Genomic DNA, 23,219 nt, shown 5'->3' on the forward strand with positions numbered 1-23,219 from the left:
TGGCAAGACTACCACCCAAGATCTGGATGGGCTGAGAGAGCGCTATGCCCAGTATAAGAAGGATGGAGCTGACTTTGCCAAGTGGCTTTGTGTACTGAAGACTGGGGATAATACACCTTCCTCGCTTGCCATCATGGAGAATGCCAATGTGCTGGCCTGATATGCTAGCATTGCCAGCAGAATGGCATTGTCCCCATCGTGGAGCCAGAGATCCTCCCTGATGGAGAACATGATCTGAAGCGTTGTCAGTATGTCACCGAGAAGGTCCTGGGTGCTTGTCTACAAAGCTCTGAGTGACCACCATATCTATCTGGAAGGGACCTTGCTGAAATCTAATATGGTCACCCCTGGCCATGCCTGTACCCAGAAATATTCACATGAGGAGACTGCAATGGCAACTGTAACTGCCCTTCACTGGACTGTGCCTCCTGCAGTCACTGGTATCACCTTCCTCTCTGAGGGTCAGAGTGAAGAAGATGCCTCCATCAGCCTCAATGCCATCAATACTTGCCCCTTGCACAAGCCATGGGCCCTGACCTTCTCTTATGGCCGAGCCCTGCAGGCATCTGCCCTCAAGACCTGGGGTGGAAAGAAAGAACATGTCAAGGCTGCCCAAGAGGAATATATTAAGCAGGCCATGGCCAATAGCCAAGCTGCTCAAGGCAATTCCAAGTGGAAAGTCAGGAGCTGCAGCCAGAGAGTCTCTCTTTATCTCTAACCATGCCTACTGACTGAAGTCAAGGCTTTCCACCTGGGTATGCCCTAACACTCCAGGCCATCCCATATAGTCCAGGAGGAGGCTGAGATCCCAGAGCTTTGTGCTGACCTTTCCCATCCCTCCTAATTTGGGTGGGATTGTTGCTCTCTGGTGAATCTAGTGACCCCTCCTCAGTCCACTTTTTCCAATAAACAACTATTTAACAAGGAAAAAAAAAATTAACACCAAGGATTTGTGTATGAGTCTACCTTCCATGACCCCAAATCCTGCCTCTTTTACTTGTCCAGTTTGGACTGAGCAAGAAGGACTTAGGAAAAGCTGGAGACATGATTATTTGTGAGTAAATGGCACCATGTCCTGAAAATACCCCATGCTTAACTCAAGAATTTCCTCTCCAGAGCTCATCTTTATATGGATTTCAGTGGAGCACATGGGCTGTTAACCGGATGTTCCTTGCTTTTGCCATATAGTTGGTCCACTTTCTTTCCTGTTCAGACATTTCTCTGATGACATCTCCACCCCACCCCACCCCCAACCACCACATTGCTAAGGCAGCTAAGTAGAGTAAGTAGATAGATTTCTGTAAGGAAGACTCAAGTTCATATCCTACCTTGGACACTTGCCAGTCTTAGGACCCTGGACAGACCCTTTGTCTGCCTTATTTTCCTCATCTATAAAATAGAGATGGTAATAGCCCCTACCTTCCAGGGTCTGTGTGAGGATGAATATAATATTTATAAAGGACATTGTGAATCTTGAAGTCCTACATAAAGTCAAGCTTAGAATAAAAATTCTTAATTGCTAGCATGTTATGTTGCTCCTTTGCTCTTTGGGTAATTGTGGCATTCCATGACTGATACCGAGGCACCCAAAGAGTGGAGTCATTAAAAAGCTGGGGCTTGCTGGATCATTTTGGTCATTTGATCTAAATAGTTACCTTTAGGTGTTTCTAGTTTTGTTTTTAATAGGAAAGGAAATTTTTATAAAATATTTAAAGAAAATTTTACTTTTATATATATCTCCCTTCCCCAACCCCTGTAAATCATTTCCCCTAAACATTAAGAGAAAAGATCTTTTAAAAAAGAGAAGAAAATATGGAATGGCCCCAAGATACTTGTTTCTTGTTAGTGGTTTCTTTCTCTTATCTTAGTTGTACTCATACTTTAGAGTTTCCTCAAAAGCTGTTACCACCACCACCCACCACCCACCCCCCTACCCCTCCAAAGTCTTCCCTGACCTATAATGTTCCTTTATTCCTCCTGTAGACTCTAAGCCCCTGGAGGTGCAGAAATCCTCTTATCTAAACTGTCTTCACTACTGTGTTTTGTAAAATAGTAAGCACTTAAGAAATGCTGCTTAATTGTACACCTTTATTACCCCACTGATTTCTAGAATGTATACCTGGGTTTAGGAAGCAGTTTCTCTTGGGTGTATTGAAGGATATGTTTTGGCTGATACAGGTTCTACTTTCCTCTTTTCCTTTCAATAATTTTTCTTTTGATCCTCATTGTGATGACGTGTTTTGTGGTGCAGGAACCAAGTGAGAAGAAGGCACCTCTGGACATGTCCTTGTTCCTCAAGCTCCAGAAGAGGGTCACTGAATTAGAGCAGGAAAAGCAAGCCATGCAAGATGAACTGGACCGAAAGGAGGAGCAGGTGCTCCGAAGCAAGGCTAAGGTACCCACCATCAGTTGACGAGTGTCAACATTGCCCATCCAAACAAGCAGAGTAAACACAGTACCTCTGGAGTCTTACCTGGATGTCTGTCATCTCCCTTTAGAGAAAGGTTTCAAGGGAATACAGTTACCCTTCCCCCCAAATTAGTCACCAAACAGTAGTCATAGATTGGTATAGGATTCTTGATAAATATCCATCTGTGTCCTTCAGGATAAGTAAACATACCAAGAATTATGATTAAAGATCAAAGAAAACGTTGTCTTATTTTATTTTCTCCTAGGAAGAAGAAAGACCTCAAATTAGAGGTGCTGAACTGGAATATGAGTCACTCAAGGTAATTTTGACAGCTTTGAAAGCCAGAAAGAACTGTTGATAGATGAATAACCAAACTTTCCAGCTAGTTATAACAAGCATTTATTAAGTATTTTCTATGAACTAGGTGCTGCGCTAAGTGTAGGGGTACATGGAAAGGTGAAAACATTCCATGGTTATAAAGGATCTTACATTCTAATAGGTAAATAGGTATATTCAAGATACATGCAGAGAAAAAGAAAAGGAAGCATAGAGGGGTGGGTAAATCCTCCTATAGAAGATGACATTTGAACTGAGTCTTGAAGTTAGTGATTTTAATAGGTAGAGGGGAGGAGACAAAGTTTTCTATGTATGGAGAGTATTCTCTGTGAAGGTTCTCTGACAGGATGGGGAGTGTTTGTTTTAGGATCAGAAAGAAGATTGATGTAGTCAGATTATGAAGTGTGTGGAAAGGAGTAAAACATAAGAAGATGGGAAAGGTAGAAAGGAGATAGGTTATGTAAAGCTTTAAATGCTCTGCAAAGGACTTTGTATTTGATGCTGGAGGCAATAGGGAACCAGGGGAATGGCATGCTCATACTTTCAAAAAATCACTTGGGGGTAGCTAAGTGGAGGATGGATGAGAATGGGCAGAGATATGTCATGGGAATTAATTAAAAGTTTATTGTACTAGTCTTAATTTTTAATTATTATTTATTATTAATTATAATATTGTAAAGTGATAAGGGTCTGAACTAGCATAATGGCTGTGTAAATGGAGAAAAGGAGACGTATATGAAAGATATTATAGAGGTAGAAGCAACAATACTTAGCAGTGGTTTAGATTTGTGGGATAAAATTGAGGAGTCAAGGATAACACCAGACTTGTGAACTTAGGGATCCATTGCATAGAGATGATAATTGAACCTATGGGAATTGGCAAGATCACCAAAGATGATAATACAGAAGGAAAATAAGGCCTAGTACAGAAGTGTAGGGAGCATTCATGCTTAGTGGGCATACCCTGGACAAAGATTCATCAAAAGAGACTGAGAAGAATTGGTAGGACAGGTAGGAGAAGAACAAAACCTAGAGAGGAGAGCGGATCCAGAAGCGGGTGTCAGTCTATTGATTCGCAGTGTGAGGTGCTGAAGAAATATCCAGAAGGGTGAAGGACTGAGAAAAGGTCAATAAATTTGGCAATTAAGAGATCATTAGCAACTTTGGAGAGAGCAGCTTCAGTTGAATGAGACCAGAAGACAGACTAAAGTGAGTTTAGAAGTAAGAGGGGAGAAGTGGAGGTACCTGCTGTAGACAGATTTCATAAGGATTTAGAAAGGAAAAAAAGATAGGGAATGACAACAGCTAAAGTTGGATCACACAATAGGGTTTTTTTCTTTTTTCTCTTTTTAAGAAAGAGGGAGTCATGGGAGGGATTATAGGCAGCAGGGAAGGAGAAATGGGGAGAGATTCACGATTAAAGAGAAGAGGGATAATAGTGCAGGCAGTCTCAGGGAAGGCAAGCGGGACTGGTTTCAAGATTGCATGGAATTGCTCTTGTCAATAAAGGCCAAGTCTTAGCCTCTTCATTTGACTATAGTGAAGGAGGAGATGAAAAGGGAAGAAGTAGAGCTCTTAGGAAATGGCTTCATTCATTTTTTGGTGAAATTCAAGGTCACCTCCTTAGCTGAGGAGAGGGGAAAAGGGCCATTCTGGAATGCTTGAAGAGAAATGGATGCCTGTCTCCTTCACATTTTCCTTAAAGAGATTTTTTTTTTGACCCAAGTATAAGACTTAACATTTATCCTTTTTCAATTTCATCCTATTAGATTAAGTCTACAGAGCCTTGTTCTAGTATATTAGTCTTTTTGAATCCTGTCATCCAGTGCATAAGCTAACTCTTCTGGCTTTGTATCCTCTGCACATTTGATAAACATACCATCTTTGCCTTATCAGAGGTGTTGGTAATAATATTAAACATCATCAAGCTATGCACGGATCCCTGTGGTGCTCCATTGGAGACCTTCTAACCAAATTAGCAATGAACCATTCATGACTACTCTGAGTTCTGTCATTCAACCAGCTCAGTGGGTTCAAAAATTTCTCCTCTCCAAAGCACCTTATTAAAGGTTTTACAGCCTTTCATCATCTCTTAACAACTCGAGGGCTGTAACCAGCTTCCTTTCCTTTCTGTCAATAAAAACTTGACCAGCCATACCTTTTCTTCCTCTAACTTGCTTTTGGACTCACCAGTTGTTTTATTTGCCTTGCTTTACAACTGTCTTCTCCTTTTACTCCTGAATTCCTCTTTAGGCTCTATTTCTTAATGCTTTTTTCTTTTAGATTTTGCCCTTCTGAGTGATCTGTGTCTCTTCTCCTTCAAGTTGCTTTCCAGTGTATTATTAAACTATCCCAAATTTCTCCTATCCAAATTCAATTCTCTGACCTTCTGCGCAAATTTAGATCCCTCAAAATGACCTTCAGAATTTTTCTCTTCATTTAGATCAATTCCTTATTTCTTCTCCTGTTGCACTCTTTTACTGAAGCCAGAAAATCAGTTTCATTGAAAATTCTTTGTGCTAAACATTAAATAGAAATAGAGCCTAAACTTTTAAGTGTGTTATTTTCCCACATCATTTTTACCAAAGCCAGAAAGAGAGCACTGGTAAATATTTCAAGGAACTAACCATTTTGAACTTGTTAACCGGAAGTAGTTTGTTCAACTTCATTTTTGGACTTTGGATAGAATCAAGAACCAGTCATTCTCTCTCGGGTTCTTCAGAATGGGGACAACCCAGGCCTAGACTGAATAGACAAATGTCACTATACACAAGAGCTGGCTTTTCAAGTCTGTGCTCCAACCACACCCTGGGCAGGCAGGCCTGGAACATAGTTTCCACTGGAATTTGGATTATAGACTATGAAGCAAACTACTGTTCACTTATTCAGTTCTGCTTAATGTACAACACCTTTAATTCCACCATACAGAGTTTCAGATGGACTGGAGGGAGGCATTTCCTCTTTAGCCATTTGAATATTACCATATTGTTCTTTCACAACATAATTCAAATATACCAACTTGAAGCCAGTATGCAAACAATATGCGAATCTTAATGGTATGACTTTATTTTTTGTAGCGTCAAGAACTGGAATCAGAAAATAAGAAACTAAAGAATGAGCTGAATGAGTTACGTAAAGCCCTCAGTGAAAAGGGTGCTCCAGAAGTGACTGCTCCAGGTGCTCCTGCCTACAGAGTCCTCATGGAGCAGCTGACTTCAGTCAGTGAAGAACTGGACGTTAGAAAAGAGGAAGTGCTTATCCTGAGATCTCAGCTGGTGAGCCAGAAAGAGGCTATCCAACCTAAGGTAAGTGCTAGCAGAGAGGTCAGGTGTCCCAAGTCAGCCTGCCCACCAAATCACAAAGAAGAAGAAATTGTCACCCCAATTCCCCTACTTCCTGTCTCTTGGAAGATGTATCTTAATAGATTTATCCTTGGCTGGATCTTCTGTAACCAGAATAGAGCAGGTGAAAAAAAAGACATTTTTTTTTTAAGCTGGTCAGGGAACATGTAAAATCCTAAATCATATGGAAAGTTTCATAGAGCATGCTTATAAGAAAAGTCCTTTTAAAGTGAAGTCTTCTGTAGCATTCTTACTTGAGGGAATTTTCATGTTAAAAATGTTGACATCAGTAGAATGACTCATAACCTTCTGTGGGAGGTATTAAAAATGAATTTTAAAATCTGCCACTTGGTTATGCTAATGGAATTCTCCATGGACCTTTTTATTGTTTCGCTTTTAAAGGTAATATTTGAAAATGAATCAGTGTTGAAATAGGAAGTCCAATTAGCAGCGTGTTACATAAGTTTATGTGAGAAGTGATTTTTAAGCTTCTTGAAGGCAAGAACTGTGGTGTCCACAGAAAATGCCTGATAAATGTGTGTTGAGTAAAAAAAGAAAATGAATTCATGTATATATCTTAACAAGTATATTAACCTAGTACTGCTAACTAGAAACTATGGCAGAAGAACCATTATCCAAAGCATTTAAGAAGACTTTCTGCATATTTTACTGAAGCATCATAGAAAGTAAAATAAGCTTAGTTCCTGACCCTAGGAGATCTTACTTAAAATCTAAAATGACTTATATGCTTAGTCATTATTGCTGGGGATTTTGATAGAGGTAGTGTTCTATCATGTGTTTGTGATACCCATAAAAATACATGATATCCTTTCTTGTGAATGGTATCTGGCACCAATGATCTTTGGGCTGATCACTGGGAAATAACCAGTTCTAAAACTCAGAATTCTGACTATACAGTCGTGGGGGAAAGAAATCCCAAAGATAAAGAGACAGCTCAGGTTAAAAAACAAACTTGTTTCTGAGACCTAGATTGCAAGGATATAAAAGAAGCGTGATGTCCATCTGCGGGTTTTGTTCTTCAATGTGATTATGGTCATTTTCCTGCTATTTTTGTGTTCTAAGAGTCTTTGGTATTTATTTGTAGAAGTAAGAGCTTATTTTCTTCTTTTATGCTTGCCAATTTGTGATTTCCAGGAGGACAAGGTAATCATAAAGGGTTTTTTTAAAAAAATAAATTGAAATATCTCCCTTTAATCCTCATTTCAGTTTACAAATACTTTTTACATGTGAAATGAAATAGATGTTTCCAGTTAAATTTATCAAAAAAGAAGATCCTCATAAATCAAAAACTATTTTTTGATCAACTCTCATTTCTTAATGGTAGTTTATGGAGAACTATGGGTAATGAGGGACTCCAGTTCAGGTCATAGATTATTTCCTCCACCACAGTACCATGGATGTCTTTCTATCAATTGTTAGTGCATGGTACACAGTAGTCAATAAATGTTTCAGTAAATTGGATATTAGTTGGGAACTCACAGGGCTGAGTATAGGTTCTTAATCTGAATTATACTCTGTGAAAAATGTATGTTCTCCTAACCTTTCAATTCCACCAACTCCACATTGGTTAGAAGCAGAGCCTGGTATGCTAAGCTAAAGTTTTTCTTCTTCTACTGAGATTACCATTCTCCTTAACCTAATGGCTACCATTACAGAAGATCTTCCTGATGGAGATTATACAGTCATGGCTGTTCAGATGTTAGTTGGGTGCTACTTAGATAGCACAACTTTTCCTGTTGTGTTCTACTTTTTAAAAGTATAAAATGTCAGCCAACTTTGGTATCACAGTCTGCCAGGTAGAAGCTTCTAGAATGATATGAGATGAGTAACGTGTTTTCATTTAAGACTCAATATTTCTGTAGGCTTTTTAAAATTCATTCCAAGTGGTTGGAACACAATAGAAAGAAAAATAAACAATAATAATGGAGCCTTTTATTTTGTAGATTCAGTTAGATTGTTAATTCCTGTTTATGCTAGGTCACTTTTCAGTATCCTCTTGATTAAAGTGCATATGTACTCTGTAGAAGCAAACAAATGATTCTCCATATAGGAATAGTGACTGCTCTGATGTGTTTCAGTTCTTTGAGACTTCCATTTCACTATCATTATTGAGCATGGAATAGCAGTGGTAGAAGCCAAACAAGGCAGGTCATCCAATAAAGTGTTAGTCATGGATAATGGGACAAAGTCTAGACAGGTGGGTGTAATACCAAGGGAGTTTGACAGTGGGTAAGAGGCAAATATCTAGGAAGTCAGATTGACATTAAGGATGTCCCGAGGTAGACAGATAGTAGCTGACCCTGCTGATAGGAAGTGAATGACAAAGAGGGAATAGAAGAAGTCTGATGGAGACAAGCAACAAGGCTTTGGTATCAGAGGGGTCTGGCAGTAGGTGGTGGGGTTCAGGAACAGGTCTTTAGTTTTGGAGAAGATGATGAAAACAAGACAGGACCACAGCCTCAGAGGAATTGTGAGTGCAACCAGGGTGCCAAGATAGGGATAAAATTACTGGAATGGTGCTTGAGACAGAGACTTGGTCATGGGAGTAAAGCAAGAGTCTAGTAGGTCGACTCAAGAGTAGTGTCAGATTGGAACCCATTGCTATTGAGCTAAATAATACATATAGATCCATAGATCTCACTTTTGGGTGTTTGCCGATAGATAGATAGATAGATAGATAGATAGATAGATAGATAGATAGATAGATAGATAGATAGATAGATATGGCTATAGATATAGACATAAACATGTTCCTTGTCTAGGGGTTGGATTGGCTCTGGAGCAAGGGCTCTTAGCTTGGGATCCATAAGTTTGTTTTGAAAAATTAATAATTATTTTAGTATAATTCCTTTCTTCTGTAATCCTATATATTTTAACTTTATATATTTACAAATGTTATTGTGAGAAGGGGTCCACAGGTTACACCAGACTGCAATTTTCACACAACAGGTGAAAAACCCCTAGCCTCAAGCCTAAGGTAGAGAGATTGGCAACAGGGAGTTCGGAGGTTGCAGATTAGCAGTCAGTCCGTCAATGTAGTCCTCTAAATAAAAAATTCCCCTACGTGAGAACTCTCAGCTATTTATTTCTCATGATGGAAATACCTTTCTCTGCTTCAGAATACAATGACAGACTCCACGATCCTCTTAGAAGATGTACAGAAAATGAAAGACAAAGGAGAAATAGCTCAGGCATACATTGGACTGAAGGAGACAAACAGGTTGGTTTGGTTCTTGTATTTATTTTGGCTTATTGAATCACTGTGTGAAATTTTTCATATGGCAAATAATTTTTTGTCTATTAGTGGTTTATTTGTTCAGACTAGACAGAAAGTTTCCAAGTTATTGCCATTTAAAATTTCATCTGAAACATGTAGCCGCAGCATCTGTCAATCAACCAGCATTTGTTAAGTACGTACTATGTTACCGGCACTGTACTAGGAGCTGAGGATACAGATTCAAATAATTACTAACAAGAGCTCTTTGGAAAACCTTTGCCTGAAGGGGAGCACAGATTCTGAAACAGTGTTTGTACTGGAAGTCACAATAGCAGGTTGTTAATTGTTATATTTCCATACTTCAATATTAGTTATTTTTAAAGATTTTGAGGAGTAGCTAAAGCTAAAAGTAGCTTCAATTACCAACGTTTAGAACATGTTGATTGGAAGGGATAAAGGTCTTGTTATATATCTTTTCTTGACTCACGTTTCACTAGTGGCCTTACCTGATTGCTTAGAGGGATGACCAGTCATGGCCAAAGTCAAGGATTTTTTTTTTTTTCTCTCCTGGTCTAAGCAAGGCTTCGAAAATCCTGACTTGCCCTGAACTCTGGTAAGGATACAAAGGGGATCTCACTGACAGTGGTGGAGGAAACACTGCCACCAAGAAGTTAGTAATACTCTGCTTGCTTTCATCAGGCTCAGTATAGCTCATAAGGTCACAAGAAAACGGGCCAAGACCAGGAATCCCTCACAACCTCATGAAACTTGAAATCAAGGACCATGAACTTAGCCGTATGCCAAAAGCCTTCCACAGCTATATGGTTCCCTCAGTTAGATCATGTAGCATCTTGAAAGGATGGGCAGCACTATAACTGTGTTACAAATTTATACTTTCAGAATGTAATCTGGCACTTTTAGAACTCCTAATAGGCTAGGCAGGATGTCAGGAGATATATAGGCACACATACCAAAGACCAGAAGGATGCTGTATGTATAAGTACTATTGTACCTTTTATCCATTCTTTGAACCTCATAATTTGATTGTGGTGACTAAAATGTGTAGTTAATCCACGTATATGCTTGCATGTACAAACTGTGTGCTTTCCCCATCCCATTCCTGCACAAACTGTGAGACAGTTCATCGTGGTTACAGTTCCCATTGAGGAAAGGAAAGCCGTTCATTCAGACTAGGAATCATGCTACAGCCACAGGCTAGCACTGCTACAGGCCTTGTTCCTTTGCAGCCAATCTCTCGAATATTGTGTGCTGCATGTAATTTCTCTCATATTCAGATACTCAGATTCTTTCTCATATTTTTGTTGTTTCTTATCCATATCATAATTATTCCATAAAGAAAAAAAGCAGAAAGGACTCTTTATCTAATTTCTTTATAATTTTCCCTATTTTGCATATTATTTTATTTTTTTCTGTTTTTTACATGATTTGTCTTTTCTCTTAAAAACAATTTAAATAACCAAGCTGATATGTATAGTAACTTTGTCAACTGTGGTCAAGAAAATATGTCAATTCCAGTCATGAATGTTAAATATTTGCTATTCTTGTCCTTCATATGCCATCATCTCCTCACCATCACGTAACCCTTTTGTGTTTTCCATTTTTCATTTGGCTTGGAAGACCATTCCCTATGGATTGCCATGAGTTGAATGAGGATGAAGAGCTGTGGCTGGTTTATGAAGGGTTAAAACAAGCCAACAGGTTATGTGTGTTGCCTCACCATGGAATGTTCACCACTTCCTGTTTTCTTACTAACAAACAGTGGCCTCTTTAACCGCTGGCTCTTTCATGCACTAACTATGTTCATAGGCATAGTATAACGAAGTATCAGACATACACATATAACTTTGTCATGTGGTGCTTTTAAAGAAGAGATTGAGATACTTGTGAATATAGATGTCATTTCCCATCCCTGGGCATAAGACCAAATTACCTCATTGCTGACTGAATCACTCAAAAAATAAACAGTGAGGTGTTGGCAAGATAAGTCTAAGCTACTGCGCCTACAGTACTTACCTTCTAACTACCAGTAACATGGAAGCTGTTTAATATTTGAAACTATAAATTATGAAATTATGAATTAGGAGAGTTTCCTTATAGTCATGAAATCTAAAATACTTACCACATAGAATTAATCCTTCAAATATGACACATTGAGCCCATGTAGATTTGAAGATCTAACAATTAACATTCAAAAAAGCAGCTTTTTAAAACAAATACAGATTTTATCTTGGTAGTGATATTTGTAAGAGAAAATTTCTAAAAATACTATGTGTATTAAGAAATGTGTATACCATATGTATTTCTTAATGCTGCTGCTCAAGGGTTATTTTATTTTATTAAAATTATGAAGCAGTCAATAACTACAGAATGTGATGGTTTAAAATTCTCATATTCAACTTTCATAGTCTCCAAAAGTATCAAATATTTTAATATGCTATTATTAATCAGGCTATAAAAACCTTAATAGCTACTGGGACTATAGGGGATGCTTCTAACCTAACATCTTTTCTCTCATTTTGTTAATAAATTTTTAACCATAGTCCTGTTTGTCATGTTTGCAGAAATATAGAGATGTAATTAACAGGGGATGGAGTGGATAATAAAGGCAAGCTGTCTTAATGCTCCATGGAGGTTTAAGCAGAGATGACAGTTTGTCAGCTATACAAGTGTCTGTTTGCTCTATGAAACATTAGCTCCTTTACCCGTATTTCTAATATTTATACTCCACATTGCTCTAGTTAGGGATAGGAAATGTGATTGGTATGTGGCTCTGTCTGCATCTGATGAACCAATCTAAAAATGAGGACATATTTCAGAAGTACCTACTTTGATTTGTGTTTCTTGAGATTGATGGGTCCCTGTTCCTGATGTCACCATCCTTTGGAAATGAGACATGATTTAGTTGCAGAAAAAAGTGATGAGGGAAACAAAACAGCAAAATTGGATCCCAAAGCCAAGCTTCATTTTGAGTGATCATTTATGAAATAGTAAAATGCGTATTTAATCATCCAGTCCGCCCACCCCCCGTAAGTAGTATTTGGGGGTTTGCAGGTTTTTTTCTATATTGAAAAAAATTATTTTTTCTCAGAAGTCTTTATTTTGTTGATAGAGATGACAAGGTTTATGCCTCGAAAGCCAATTTGCTCACTGATTTTTCACAGTTCTTAGTCCTCTTCTAATATGCTCACACTTTTAAAACGAGCTAGAATGTGTAAGTTTTTTGGACTTCCTACAATGTATTTGAAGTATTGAAAAACATACATTGTTTCAGTCTGATAATACCTCAAAGCATCAGTCTCCTTTCTGGACACTCCTTAGGTTGCGTGAGTTTGATCTGCTCAGAAGGCACACTAAGCTCCTTTCCCCCTATTGCATACATAGACTCTTGGAATCCCAGCTCCAGTCCCAGAAGAAGAGCCATGAGAATGAAACGGAGGCATTGCGGGGTGAGATCCAGAGTCTGAAGGAGGAGAACAATCGCCAGCAGCAGCTATTGGCTCAGAACCTGCAGTTACCTCCTGAAGCCCGCATTGAAGCCAGCCTGCAGCACGAGATTACCCGGCTGACCAATGAGAACTTGGTAAGGAAGAGGTGGCAGCTCTGCTCACTTTGGTCTGTGCTTGGTGTTCTTACCTTGCTGGGAAGGGTTGGGGATTACAAACTATTACTTCTTCACTTTAGAAGTCATATAGTAGATATGATGGTAAAATATTACTCAATTGGAGCATTAAGAATGAAAAATACTTGTTCCGTGATTGTGTTTTGTAATTCACCGATACCTGAAATGATCATATATGTTTCTGAGAGGTTAGGAAATTGATCACACCTGACAAGTCCCTATAGATTTAATTTGTTATATTCATTTAACGTTATCTTTTTTCTGTCTAACTGAAAGGTGAACGAGGAAAATAGATTTAGAGCTGGAGGGAACTTATTGGTCGTCCTATCAGAGGAGATTCTGTGCCATGTCGTGTGACTGTTGTCACATGACAGAGATAGTATGACAGGCTTTTAATTGCCTTTGTCCGTGGAGTAGCCACCTGTCAGCACCACTAGCAAGCAGATGAAGTAAGAATTAAGATCCAAGCTGAGCTAAGAAATTGATAATATCCATTTTTCGTTCAGCTAGTGAGTAAAAATCTCCACTACGGCCCATTGTACAGCACTTAAGTCAGATGTTCTTAATGTGGGATCTATGAATTTTTTTCTTTAATATTTTGATAAGTGCATTTCAAAATAATTGGTTTCTTTTGTGATCCCATGTATTTTGTACATTTAATAGCATTATTCTGAGAAGGGGTCTATAGGCTTCACCAGACTGTCAAAGGAGTCTATAATACACAAAAAGGCAATTATTACTGAGTAGATGTCTTTAAGAATATTACATTTTAAAGAAAAATTACAATTAAGTCTCTTTAAGAAATGTTAATATTCATGAATTTCTCACATTCTTGAGAAATGTTTTAAAGTGATATTTCAGTGAAGTGAACCCCCCCCCCCCCCCCCGCCTGGTTCTGAGTGATAAAATGGAGCCTAAATTCTTGACTAAAATAATTGTCCTTTTCATTGTCATCATAATCTTTCTAACATGTGTATCATTTTTAAAGTATATTACCACAAAGTAATGAAGTAATATGTGGCTTATGGAAACAGTAGCATTATATTATAAATATCTTTTGTTTCTTCACTTGTAGCTCAAGCATTTCTTTGATTAATCCAAGCTACTTTTTCAGAGGGAAAGCTTACTTGGTTTCAGAGGGATTAACTTAAATCATAGATCTCAATTATTAAGGCTTTACTTTTTGGGAAGGGGGCTCAGTGTCTGGTCAACTGTGTTCCTCTCTTTGTGCAACTTATTAGATAAAATAGATCAGAATATAAACAAGTTAGAATGCTCCAAATTCTTATGCTCTACACCAGAGCAGTACTGAAACACTGGCTGCTTCCCAATGGCTCCCTCCATGTATACCTGGGCCTTTCTTCTTGATTTGATGAACATAGCCCTCAAATTATTTAACTCTTTCGCAAAGAGAACTGTGAGAGAGAATGTCCCCACTGCTCCTTGCCACCTGGTCTAACTTGGTCCAGAAGAGGCACCATTACAGTTAACTCTCCATCCTCAGTAAGTGAAGGCTGTGCCCAGGCCTTCTGCTGCTGTGGCCAGGAGAAGGAAGACAGGAGACTTGCTGGTCCCTGCTGCCCTTTGGAAAACATGATCCTAGCCCTAGCCTGTTTTTATCTCTATACTTCAGTGTTTACCACTCCCCGCCCATTTGTGTGTGTGTGTGTGTGTGTGTGTGAATACATACACACATATAAGTTAATACAGTTAGGACATCTGATGAGTCTCACTCCTGCTAATCAGAATAACTGTAGTTGGTAGGAGGACCAGGGGCATGTAGCAAATACGAAATATTATCTTTGGAGAATGTGAGGTTTCAGTGCTTTTGTTTTAAAATAATTTGAAGTTGCTTTTGGTTAGATATGAAAGTCCCCCAGGGATAAAAGCAAACCTCAATTGTGCCTATTTTTTCAGTATTTTGAGGAATTATATGCAGATGACCCTCAGCACTATCAGTCATATCGGATTTCACTTTACAAACGGATGATTGTATGTACATCCCGCAGATGTGCTTTTCTGTTGTCTCGTTGCTGCCTCTGGATTGCTAACAGAATGCCCTTCACAAGGAACTCCTCTTCAGACAGTCTCACAAACCTGTTTCCCCCACGAGTGGCATCACGTCTCTCTGTTCTATGCCATTTTTAGTGTTTGCTTTGTTATTAACCCAGTCTTCACAATGTGATGGAAACAAAGTTTGACTTGAAAAAGAAAATAAAATACAAAATGTGATCTGAACTCCTTATTTTGAGAAATCAATCTGATGTCTAAATTCACTTTTGGCTAAAAATGTTCTCTTCCTATGGCTTTCTTAATGACTCCATATTCTTGGCACCCCTTCTTTTGGCTTTTTCCTGAAGGTCCATCTCTATTGACTCTCATGTGTAAGTTAGTTATAATTAGAATCAAGGTCTTTGGTTCATTTTTATTATTTTTGAATTTTTTTGCTCTTGTGTACAATACTTTCTTTGTGTGCAGTCCATCTTTTGGAACTCTTTCTAAAGAGTTTGACATGTGCTCTCCAAGCTCCACGGGCTTTTCAACTTTACTAAAAGTAAATTATCCAGTAAAAAATTACTTTTTTCTTATTTTTGGACCCTGACCTTGAAGGAGTTTGTGGATAGAAAAAAAAAACCAAGCAAAGGAGAGACAAAGAGAAACAAGCAGACAGTAGAACAGTTAATGGTGAGAAAATCTCTGTCTCTGGAAAAGCATGGGGTTGAGGCTGGGGTGGAGTCCCTGCAGGACAGCCTCACAGATAGCTCTGTTCCTGCACCTGGAATGGCCGCTGTCCACTTCTGAGATTCAATCCTTGGCTCCTCTGAGAAGTGCTAATGCCTGATGGTCCTCAGCTCAAACCACAATGGCAGAATTCAGTAGAGAATGCCCAGCAAGGGTGCTGCTCCAATTGCCACTTGTCTTCCAGAGTGCGGTCTTTTGTCCTTTTTGCTTGTTTTTCTTTATCTCACTTGTTTGGCTTTTTCTTACCATGAGTCCCCTTAAGATTAAGGTCTAAGAAAAAAAAGCACTCTTAGTAGTTTGACCTTTAGTAAAATCTAAACCAGCCCAGAGCTTAGCAACACCTAGACAAGGGGCTCATCTTAAGCCTATAGTTAGCGTTGCCTCTGTTTCCCTTTGCTCTGAGGCCAAGCCTTTTTGGAGGAGTTTCACAAGGTGGGCTGCATGTGAAACATTATGAGTTATATCTGTTCTATTTCTGGCAAAATGCGTTTATATTACAGTAAATGTTATGACTGTGATAGGATAGGACTGGACTGGGGATTTCACTAACATAGGAAACTCCCTTTAGCAGTGTGGGTCAGCACCTTCTCTGAACTTAGAGTAACGGAGATTTGCCCAGGATCGCCCAGTCCATCTGGCTGTGATATCCTTTCTTTAACCTATACTTTGCCACTTTGAACACCCCTGAACTCAATCAAAAGAGTCCTTCAACATTTTTTAATTGTACTTATTTCTTTTTCTTAAGTTTTAGCTCTCACATAATTCCTGACATCTCCTAAGGGTGGTTCCTATCTTTTTTCGTGTGTTGAGTGGAAGGAGAATACATTCAAAAAACTCAATCTTTCTTTAGAACTTCCCCATAGACTCTTATTTGTACTATTAGACTATTAGAGACTGAATTTCAGTCTCACTTCCCTGTAGACCGTGGTCGAATGTGTTGACAATACATCTTTGTGTTATCATGTTACATGTTTTATCTGTGTGGGACCTACTTAAAATGCTAGCATTTCAGACCTTGTTTCCATCATGCTGCCTAAGGTTTGAAAGCCCGGAGCGTTTATGAAGTTTGGCTTTTATTGTCTAAGAATTTTACAGGCTTGCCAGTGTTAGCCAAGTGGGGAGCGCCACCATCCAGCCTTTTGGGAGCCTCCCCTCCTTTTTTGTACAACTAATAATTGCTTTCTCTGTGACTTACTGTGTCTTCTCCCTTCATGCTTATGAATGGAGTCTGTTCTGTTCCTCATCCCTTGTCTTTCATTTTGATCATTAGGATCTGATGGAACAACTTGAAAAACAGGACAAGACTGTCCGGAAATTGAAGAAACAGCTGAAAGTATTTGCTAAAAAAATTGGAGAACTGGAAGGTATTGCTTTTATGAATATTTGCTACAAAGCAAAATACTTACCTTTGTGAATATCACTCCTCGCTGGGGTGTTTGTCCCCTACAGTTTATGGTGAGATACAGAATTTCCTATACTTAATATGGCAACAAGACAATCTCATGCAGGAGGCAGATGGTGAATGAATATGGACTGCTCCATGAGAAGCTACATCCTGTCCTGTGTCATACTTTATAGAGGGAGCTAGTTAGTTGCTGGGGCAGCTAGGTGCCACAGTGGTTAGAGCAAGAAAACCCTAAATGGAGTCACAGATAGTTGGACATGACTAAAAAACCACTTAACAACAATCATTTGTCAAAATAATAACATTATTAAAAATAACTCATTTGTGTAATGTTTTAATGTTTGTAAGACACTTTCCTTGGAAAACCGTATGAGATTGGTAGCACAAATATTATTTCCATGTTTCCAATATGGAAATTAAGGCACAGAATTATGACTTAGTACACTCACAAAACTTATAAATGTAAGAGCTAGAATTTAAACCTTAGACTCCCGACTGCAAGTCCATACTCATGAGGTGAAAGTAGACATGATGGGTCAGATGGTTTCTACAAGTGATTTTTTGGCCTTCAGAATGGTTGTGGAGTGTGGCTATCCATTGCTTCCAATAATTAAAACTCACATCGGGATCTCTTGGAGCAATCTTCAGGAGGGCTTTCAAGACACACAAGAAAAGCAACCACATTAATTAAGTTGTTTTTCTTTTCTTTTAGAAAGAAATATGAAACGCATCTTGTTCATCCACCTTATTTGCTAGCTATCATTCTGGAGGACTCTTGACTATTTTCAAAAATTGTTTTTACCTTCAAAGAAATAGTCTAGCCATCATTTCAGATATTTTAAAAAATCACTTGTATACTTTTGTATCACTAACACATCAATATATAACCATTCTTTGTGTCATCTTGTGGAAACAATGTTTCACACAAAGCACATCATTATCAAAAAAAAACAAAACAAGACCTTTAAGCAAGTTCCAGTAAGCAAATCGTCTCTATTATTAAGATAGTCTCACATTTATATAGCACTTTAAGATTTACAAAGCACTTTTCTCACAACAGTCCTGTGAATTAGATAGGACATGTATTATGTCTCTTTGGCAGATGAGAAAACTAGCTTTGTAGAGAAGAAATGAGTTCCCCAAGATCACACAGCTAGGCTGAAACCTGGTCTTGAACTCGGTTTTCCTGACGCCTATCGTGTTTCATTGTTAAACCCTAAAACTACGGTTTTATTCATATAAAATTTTTTAATTTAATTTTTTTTCTTTTTGCTGTGGGATAACTTAAAAGCTACGAGTAACATTCAGCCATTGCCAAAATTCATATGAATCATTAAAAAGTGAACTCTAAGCCAGACATTGACTATCTGGTTCTGATAAATCAAGTTAAACTTAAACATGCCTATGGAATTCCCTAAAACTAAAAAGTCTACCATAGCATCCAAAAGCCTAACTACTTACTACTTACAGGGTGAATTGGATTTATCTTTTTTGAGAATTTGAAGAGACAGATGAGAAAAGAATTTTTAAATCTTAGGAGATGCTAATCATTTTAAGGTACTTCTAAGTATGAATCATCAATCTGATTTCCAGCTCTGTGTATAGGGATACATAGGGCACTCCAATAGGCAGCACATGGATTCAAAATAGAATGAGGCATTAATAATTGCTGTTAAGGAATGCATCAGATGACAGGTTTATGCAAGGTAGAATGAAAAGCAGAGATTTTTTATTAGAGGTTTTCTTCAGTGAGAGCCCATGGTAGAGTGCCAAGAGGGCTACCCTTGGAGAACTGGATTTCTGATCTCTGCTTTAGCAGCTGAGTAACCATCGATGTCCCAGTCTTCTGAGCCTCAGTTTCTTTAACGGTAAAATAGGAATATTTGAACTACCTCCTTCACAGAGCTACTGTGAGGCATACATTTTTTAAACATTAGAGCATGTTTTAAATGTGAGTCGTTATTTTGATCGTTATTTAATGAGATTTGGACATGTATTCATAAGTTGCTTTTTCAGAAAAGCAGAGAGTGTATAAAATATGGCAATGATTCAAGTTTTCTCTGCTACCTCTTTACTTTTGCTAAAAAAAATGAATTTAGAAAATTCTGAAAAAATAAAGGATTTTTAGAGTTTCATTGGAAGTTTTTAGAACCTAGAACCATAGAGTTAACAGAATTTTCCCTTTTATAGTTCATTTAAGTGATACTGATCTAAAATAGATATTATTTAAAATTAAAATATTAAAGAAGACTATATTGTATTTCACACCAATAAACTTGTGTGCATTTGGTCATATGTAGATTCAAAGCTTGAAGAGATCTTGGAAATTATCTAATCTGACTTCCTTTGTTTTTTGTCCCCAATTATTTGAGGTTTATGATTTTAAAAAAATATTCTCACTATCACCATGTAAAAAAGCCATAGCATTTTGGAGCTGGAATGGACATTAGTGAATACCTAATCAAACCAGATGAGGACTATGCAATGGTGACCAATGGCCATGCTTGTGTAAAATCTAGGTCTTCTAACTTCTAATTTGATTTTTTTTATTATACAGTGATTTCTTTTCATATCCTTCCATTATAAGGAGTTCTCCTGAATGACAGCAGGCTCAGTGCAACCTCAAGTTCACCCTTTCATTACTTGAAGTGTGTGGGAGTGGTGGGGGCAAAAACAGAAGTGGAAAGGGTTACGTAGGTCTTTAATTAGAGAAATGAAGGAGTGGAATATTTTTCCACTTCATATTTTTCTGTAGTTATTTTAAATAGAATTTCTCTCTCTCTTTTTGCTGTGTTTTGTTGGTAGTATACAGAAATGCTGGCAATCTTTGTGGGTTTTTCCTCTTTATATTTTCTTTTCTTTGTTTTATGACAAAAAATATACTTCAATGTACAGCTTTCAGTATTAGACACTTAAATTCCTTCTGATCTTTATGAGTATGCACAAAGAATTTTCTTTTCAGTTATTTTCTATGTATATTGTATGCCTAGTCTTTTTTTTCTTCTACATTTTTCAAATAAATATAGCTTTCCATCGTTCTGTAGCCTATTTACTCCAGCTAGCATTTATGCAAGGTACTAGGTGCTGAGGACATAACTCTTTGTATTTGTCACTTTACATGGTGGCATAATGCTCCATTGTATTGCTATACTCTGGGCTGTTGATCTATTTTCTAAACATTGGGTAGTTAGGATATTTCCAGGTTTGGGGTATTATTTGTGACAAAGCCAGAAACATCTTTGAACAAATAGTTACTTTTTCCTTCCTAATCACTTATTTGAAACACAGTCCTACTAATGGAATTAATGAGACATGGCCAATTTTATGAGAGAATAGTTTATGCCCCAGCATAAATGGTTCGTTATCAGGAAGAAAGATTATTGTCGACTTTCCTAAACACAGATGGAATGGCATACTGTTTTATCTAACTCTTCTTGAAAGCCTGTACCTTCCCAAAGACAACTGATATTTTATTTCATTTATTTGAAATAAATACATTTCAATTTATTTGAAATTTTATAAATCAGTGACACCGTTGACCTAACTTCTTCTATATTTTTAACTGTACGTGACAGTGTCATTCTTGAGATATAAAGAGAGAATGCCTTCTGAATTATTTTTTAATAAAAGAAAAAATGTTCTCAGATTTGATCAAGTGAAAATGAAATTGCTTTTGAGAACATAAGTTCCCATCATGATGGTATGGTTGGGAAAAGCACTCTACTTAGAATTAAGGGCCCTGGATTCTAGTTTGGGCTCTGCTAGCTATCTTTTGTGGCCCTGGGAAAGTCAGTCTCTCTGGGTCTGGGTTTCCTTATATATAAAACGAGTGAATCGATAGACAGAGTTCTCCACTGGCTCCAAATCAGTGCCTTCAAAAAGAGTAATTTTTAGTGCTTTTCTTTTGATTACGTAGAGTGTAGGTATTTCCTTAACTATGCCCAATCTATTTCCTCTTCAAACTGAAGTAAATGGTGATTTCTTGCAGCTAAAGTAACTGGTAGGGAAGAGGAATTTGTTTTTTAGTACCAAGCATTCTTCTCTCTAAGATGTAGCCATATCTTCCTCTTCACTTATCTTCAAATATAGTCTAAGTTCTTTTAAGGGTTTTTATGGCTGGAATTTGAATAAAAATCAGGAATAACTCATTAAGGACTCAGTTAATGGATTTTCCTTTTACAAGAGGGATTCTTAACATTTTTTGTGTTGTGGACCCCTTTGGTAGTCTGGTAAGGCCTATGGACTCCTCAGAATAATGTTTTTAAATACGTACAATTATAAAGGAAACCAATTTTATTAAAGTGTAGCTATCAAAATATTTTTAAAAAACAAGTTCATACTGAAGCATTCTATTTTCATTTTCATTCTTTTTTTATTCCAGTCTTCTTGTACAAAATGACTAATATGGAAATGTTTTACATAATGTATAACCTGTATCAGATTGCTTACTGTCTCAAGGACAGAAAGGGCAGGAAGGGAGGAATAAAATTTGGAAGAACTTTTAAAAAAACACCCAAATGTTGAGAATTGTTTTTGACATGTAATTGGGGAAAATAAAATATTTTTTAAAAAAGCAAGTTAAGAATTGTTAATCAGGTTAAGAACCTACATCTTACAGATAGTCTTGTTGATGACTTTTGAAAAAGAAGACATTTAGAGTTAAAATTGGTTTCTAGAAGTCACAATGTTTTTTTGAATGACTTGATTATTGATTCTTTGGTTTTATGAGAAAATAACAAAATAAGTGCTGTTTTGAGCTGTTGAATATAGATGCTTTTTATGTCTGTTTCATGTTTCTACATTTTATACACACACACACATGCATGTACTTATATATACTTTTTTTTCTTGTTTTACTCTTGAAGTGGGGCAGATGGAGAACATATCTCCTGGGCAGATCATTGATGAACCTATCCGTCCAGTGAACATACCCAGGAAAGAGAAGGATTTCCAGGGAATGTTGGAATATAAGAAGGATGATGAGCAAAAACTTGTCAAGAATCTCATCCTGGGCAAGTATTTTTGCATGAAACAACAGCTTACTTGGTCAACATGGATTAATGCTCCTGTGCCTTTGACAGAGCTGTCCAGCTTCAAGGAATGGCCAACGTGAAGTTTTGGAAAATGTCCCGTTAGGTCCAAACTCTTTCATGTTGACATTATTACATAATGATTAGATTTCATTTTTTGCTGCTTCTTAGTAGCGTTGGTTCCTTCTTCTTTTGACTCCCACATGTGATTAGAGTGATGTTATAAGAGAGAAAACTACACAATGGCAAGAAAACAGTGGAGTAAACAAGGTGGTAATGGAAGAAATGTTTTTACGGAAGTAAAAGATGGATGGAGAATAGGAGACATTGAGCATGGGTCTATGAAGAATATGAGATCCTTAGAAGAAGAATGAAGAACCATAAGCTTATGAAATGAAAGAATTAAGAATATGTTTCAATGCCATGCCTTTAGCCCCAGTTCTGTATTAACTTTTCATTTGGCCTTCCTTTTGAGTTTTGGTATTCCAACAAAGTGGTCACCATCAACAGGAAACGTATTTCAGACTGACACAATTCATTGTACTGTACTAATTACTTCAGTAATAGCATTGTTTTGGAAGTTGCAACTTCATACCTTAAAAGATCCTTTCTACTGATAACTTTCTGCCCTTAAAAAAATACTTGTGTTTATGTGATGACTAATCGTGTAGGCCCCCCACAAAGCCTTTGTGTGGTTTTGAGCATTACGTGAAATTTTTAAAAATTGTTTTCCTTTTAGATTTGAAACCACGTGGGGTGGCTGTCAATTTGATCCCTGGGTTACCAGCCTACATTTTATTTATGTGTGTCCGACATGCTGACTACCTGAATGATGATCAGAAAGTGAGGTCATTGCTGACATCGACAATTAACAGCATTAAAAAAGTATTGAAGGTCAGTTCATTCTTTGATTTATGGAAACTACCACAGGATGAATGTTCGAGCTGATAAAATCTACATTGCAGATGTTTTCTGTTTTGTGAAATGAATCCTCCTTCAGTGTGAGAAGTGAGTCACCAGTTAGTGAAACTTTTTGAATCATAACTGGTAGATTATATCTTTCACTATGGGAAATAT

The 23,219-nt window shown here is 37.5% G+C and overlaps 1 protein-coding gene across 4 annotated transcripts in view; it reads left to right on the forward strand.

The window, feature by feature from the left end:
- The window catches only part of MYO5A (myosin VA), a 232,399-nt gene that overhangs the window by 182,334 nt on the left and 26,846 nt on the right, over nt 1-23,219 (forward strand). Inside the window, exons 26-35 of one of the 4 annotated variants that reach the window (XM_072623295.1) lie at nt 2,252-2,395; nt 2,676-2,729; nt 5,824-6,051; nt 9,228-9,328; nt 10,964-11,044; nt 12,728-12,926; nt 14,883-14,957; nt 16,978-17,071; nt 21,978-22,124; nt 22,882-23,036. In XM_072623295.1, the coding sequence (XP_072479396.1) occupies nt 2,252-2,395; nt 2,676-2,729; nt 5,824-6,051; nt 9,228-9,328; nt 10,964-11,044; nt 12,728-12,926; nt 14,883-14,957; nt 16,978-17,071; nt 21,978-22,124; nt 22,882-23,036 (1,278 nt within the window). The remainder of the gene's footprint in view (nt 1-2,251; nt 2,396-2,675; nt 2,730-5,823; nt 6,052-9,227; nt 9,329-10,963; nt 11,045-12,727; nt 12,927-14,882; nt 14,958-16,977; nt 17,072-21,977; nt 22,125-22,881; nt 23,037-23,219) is intronic. The other 3 variants (XM_072623296.1, XM_072623297.1, XM_072623298.1) reach the window with 3 other exon arrangements.

This window comes from Notamacropus eugenii, chromosome 7 (genome assembly GCF_028372415.1).
Source record: "Notamacropus eugenii isolate mMacEug1 chromosome 7, mMacEug1.pri_v2, whole genome shotgun sequence".
NCBI classification, from domain to species: Eukaryota; Metazoa; Chordata; class Mammalia; order Diprotodontia; family Macropodidae; genus Notamacropus; species Notamacropus eugenii.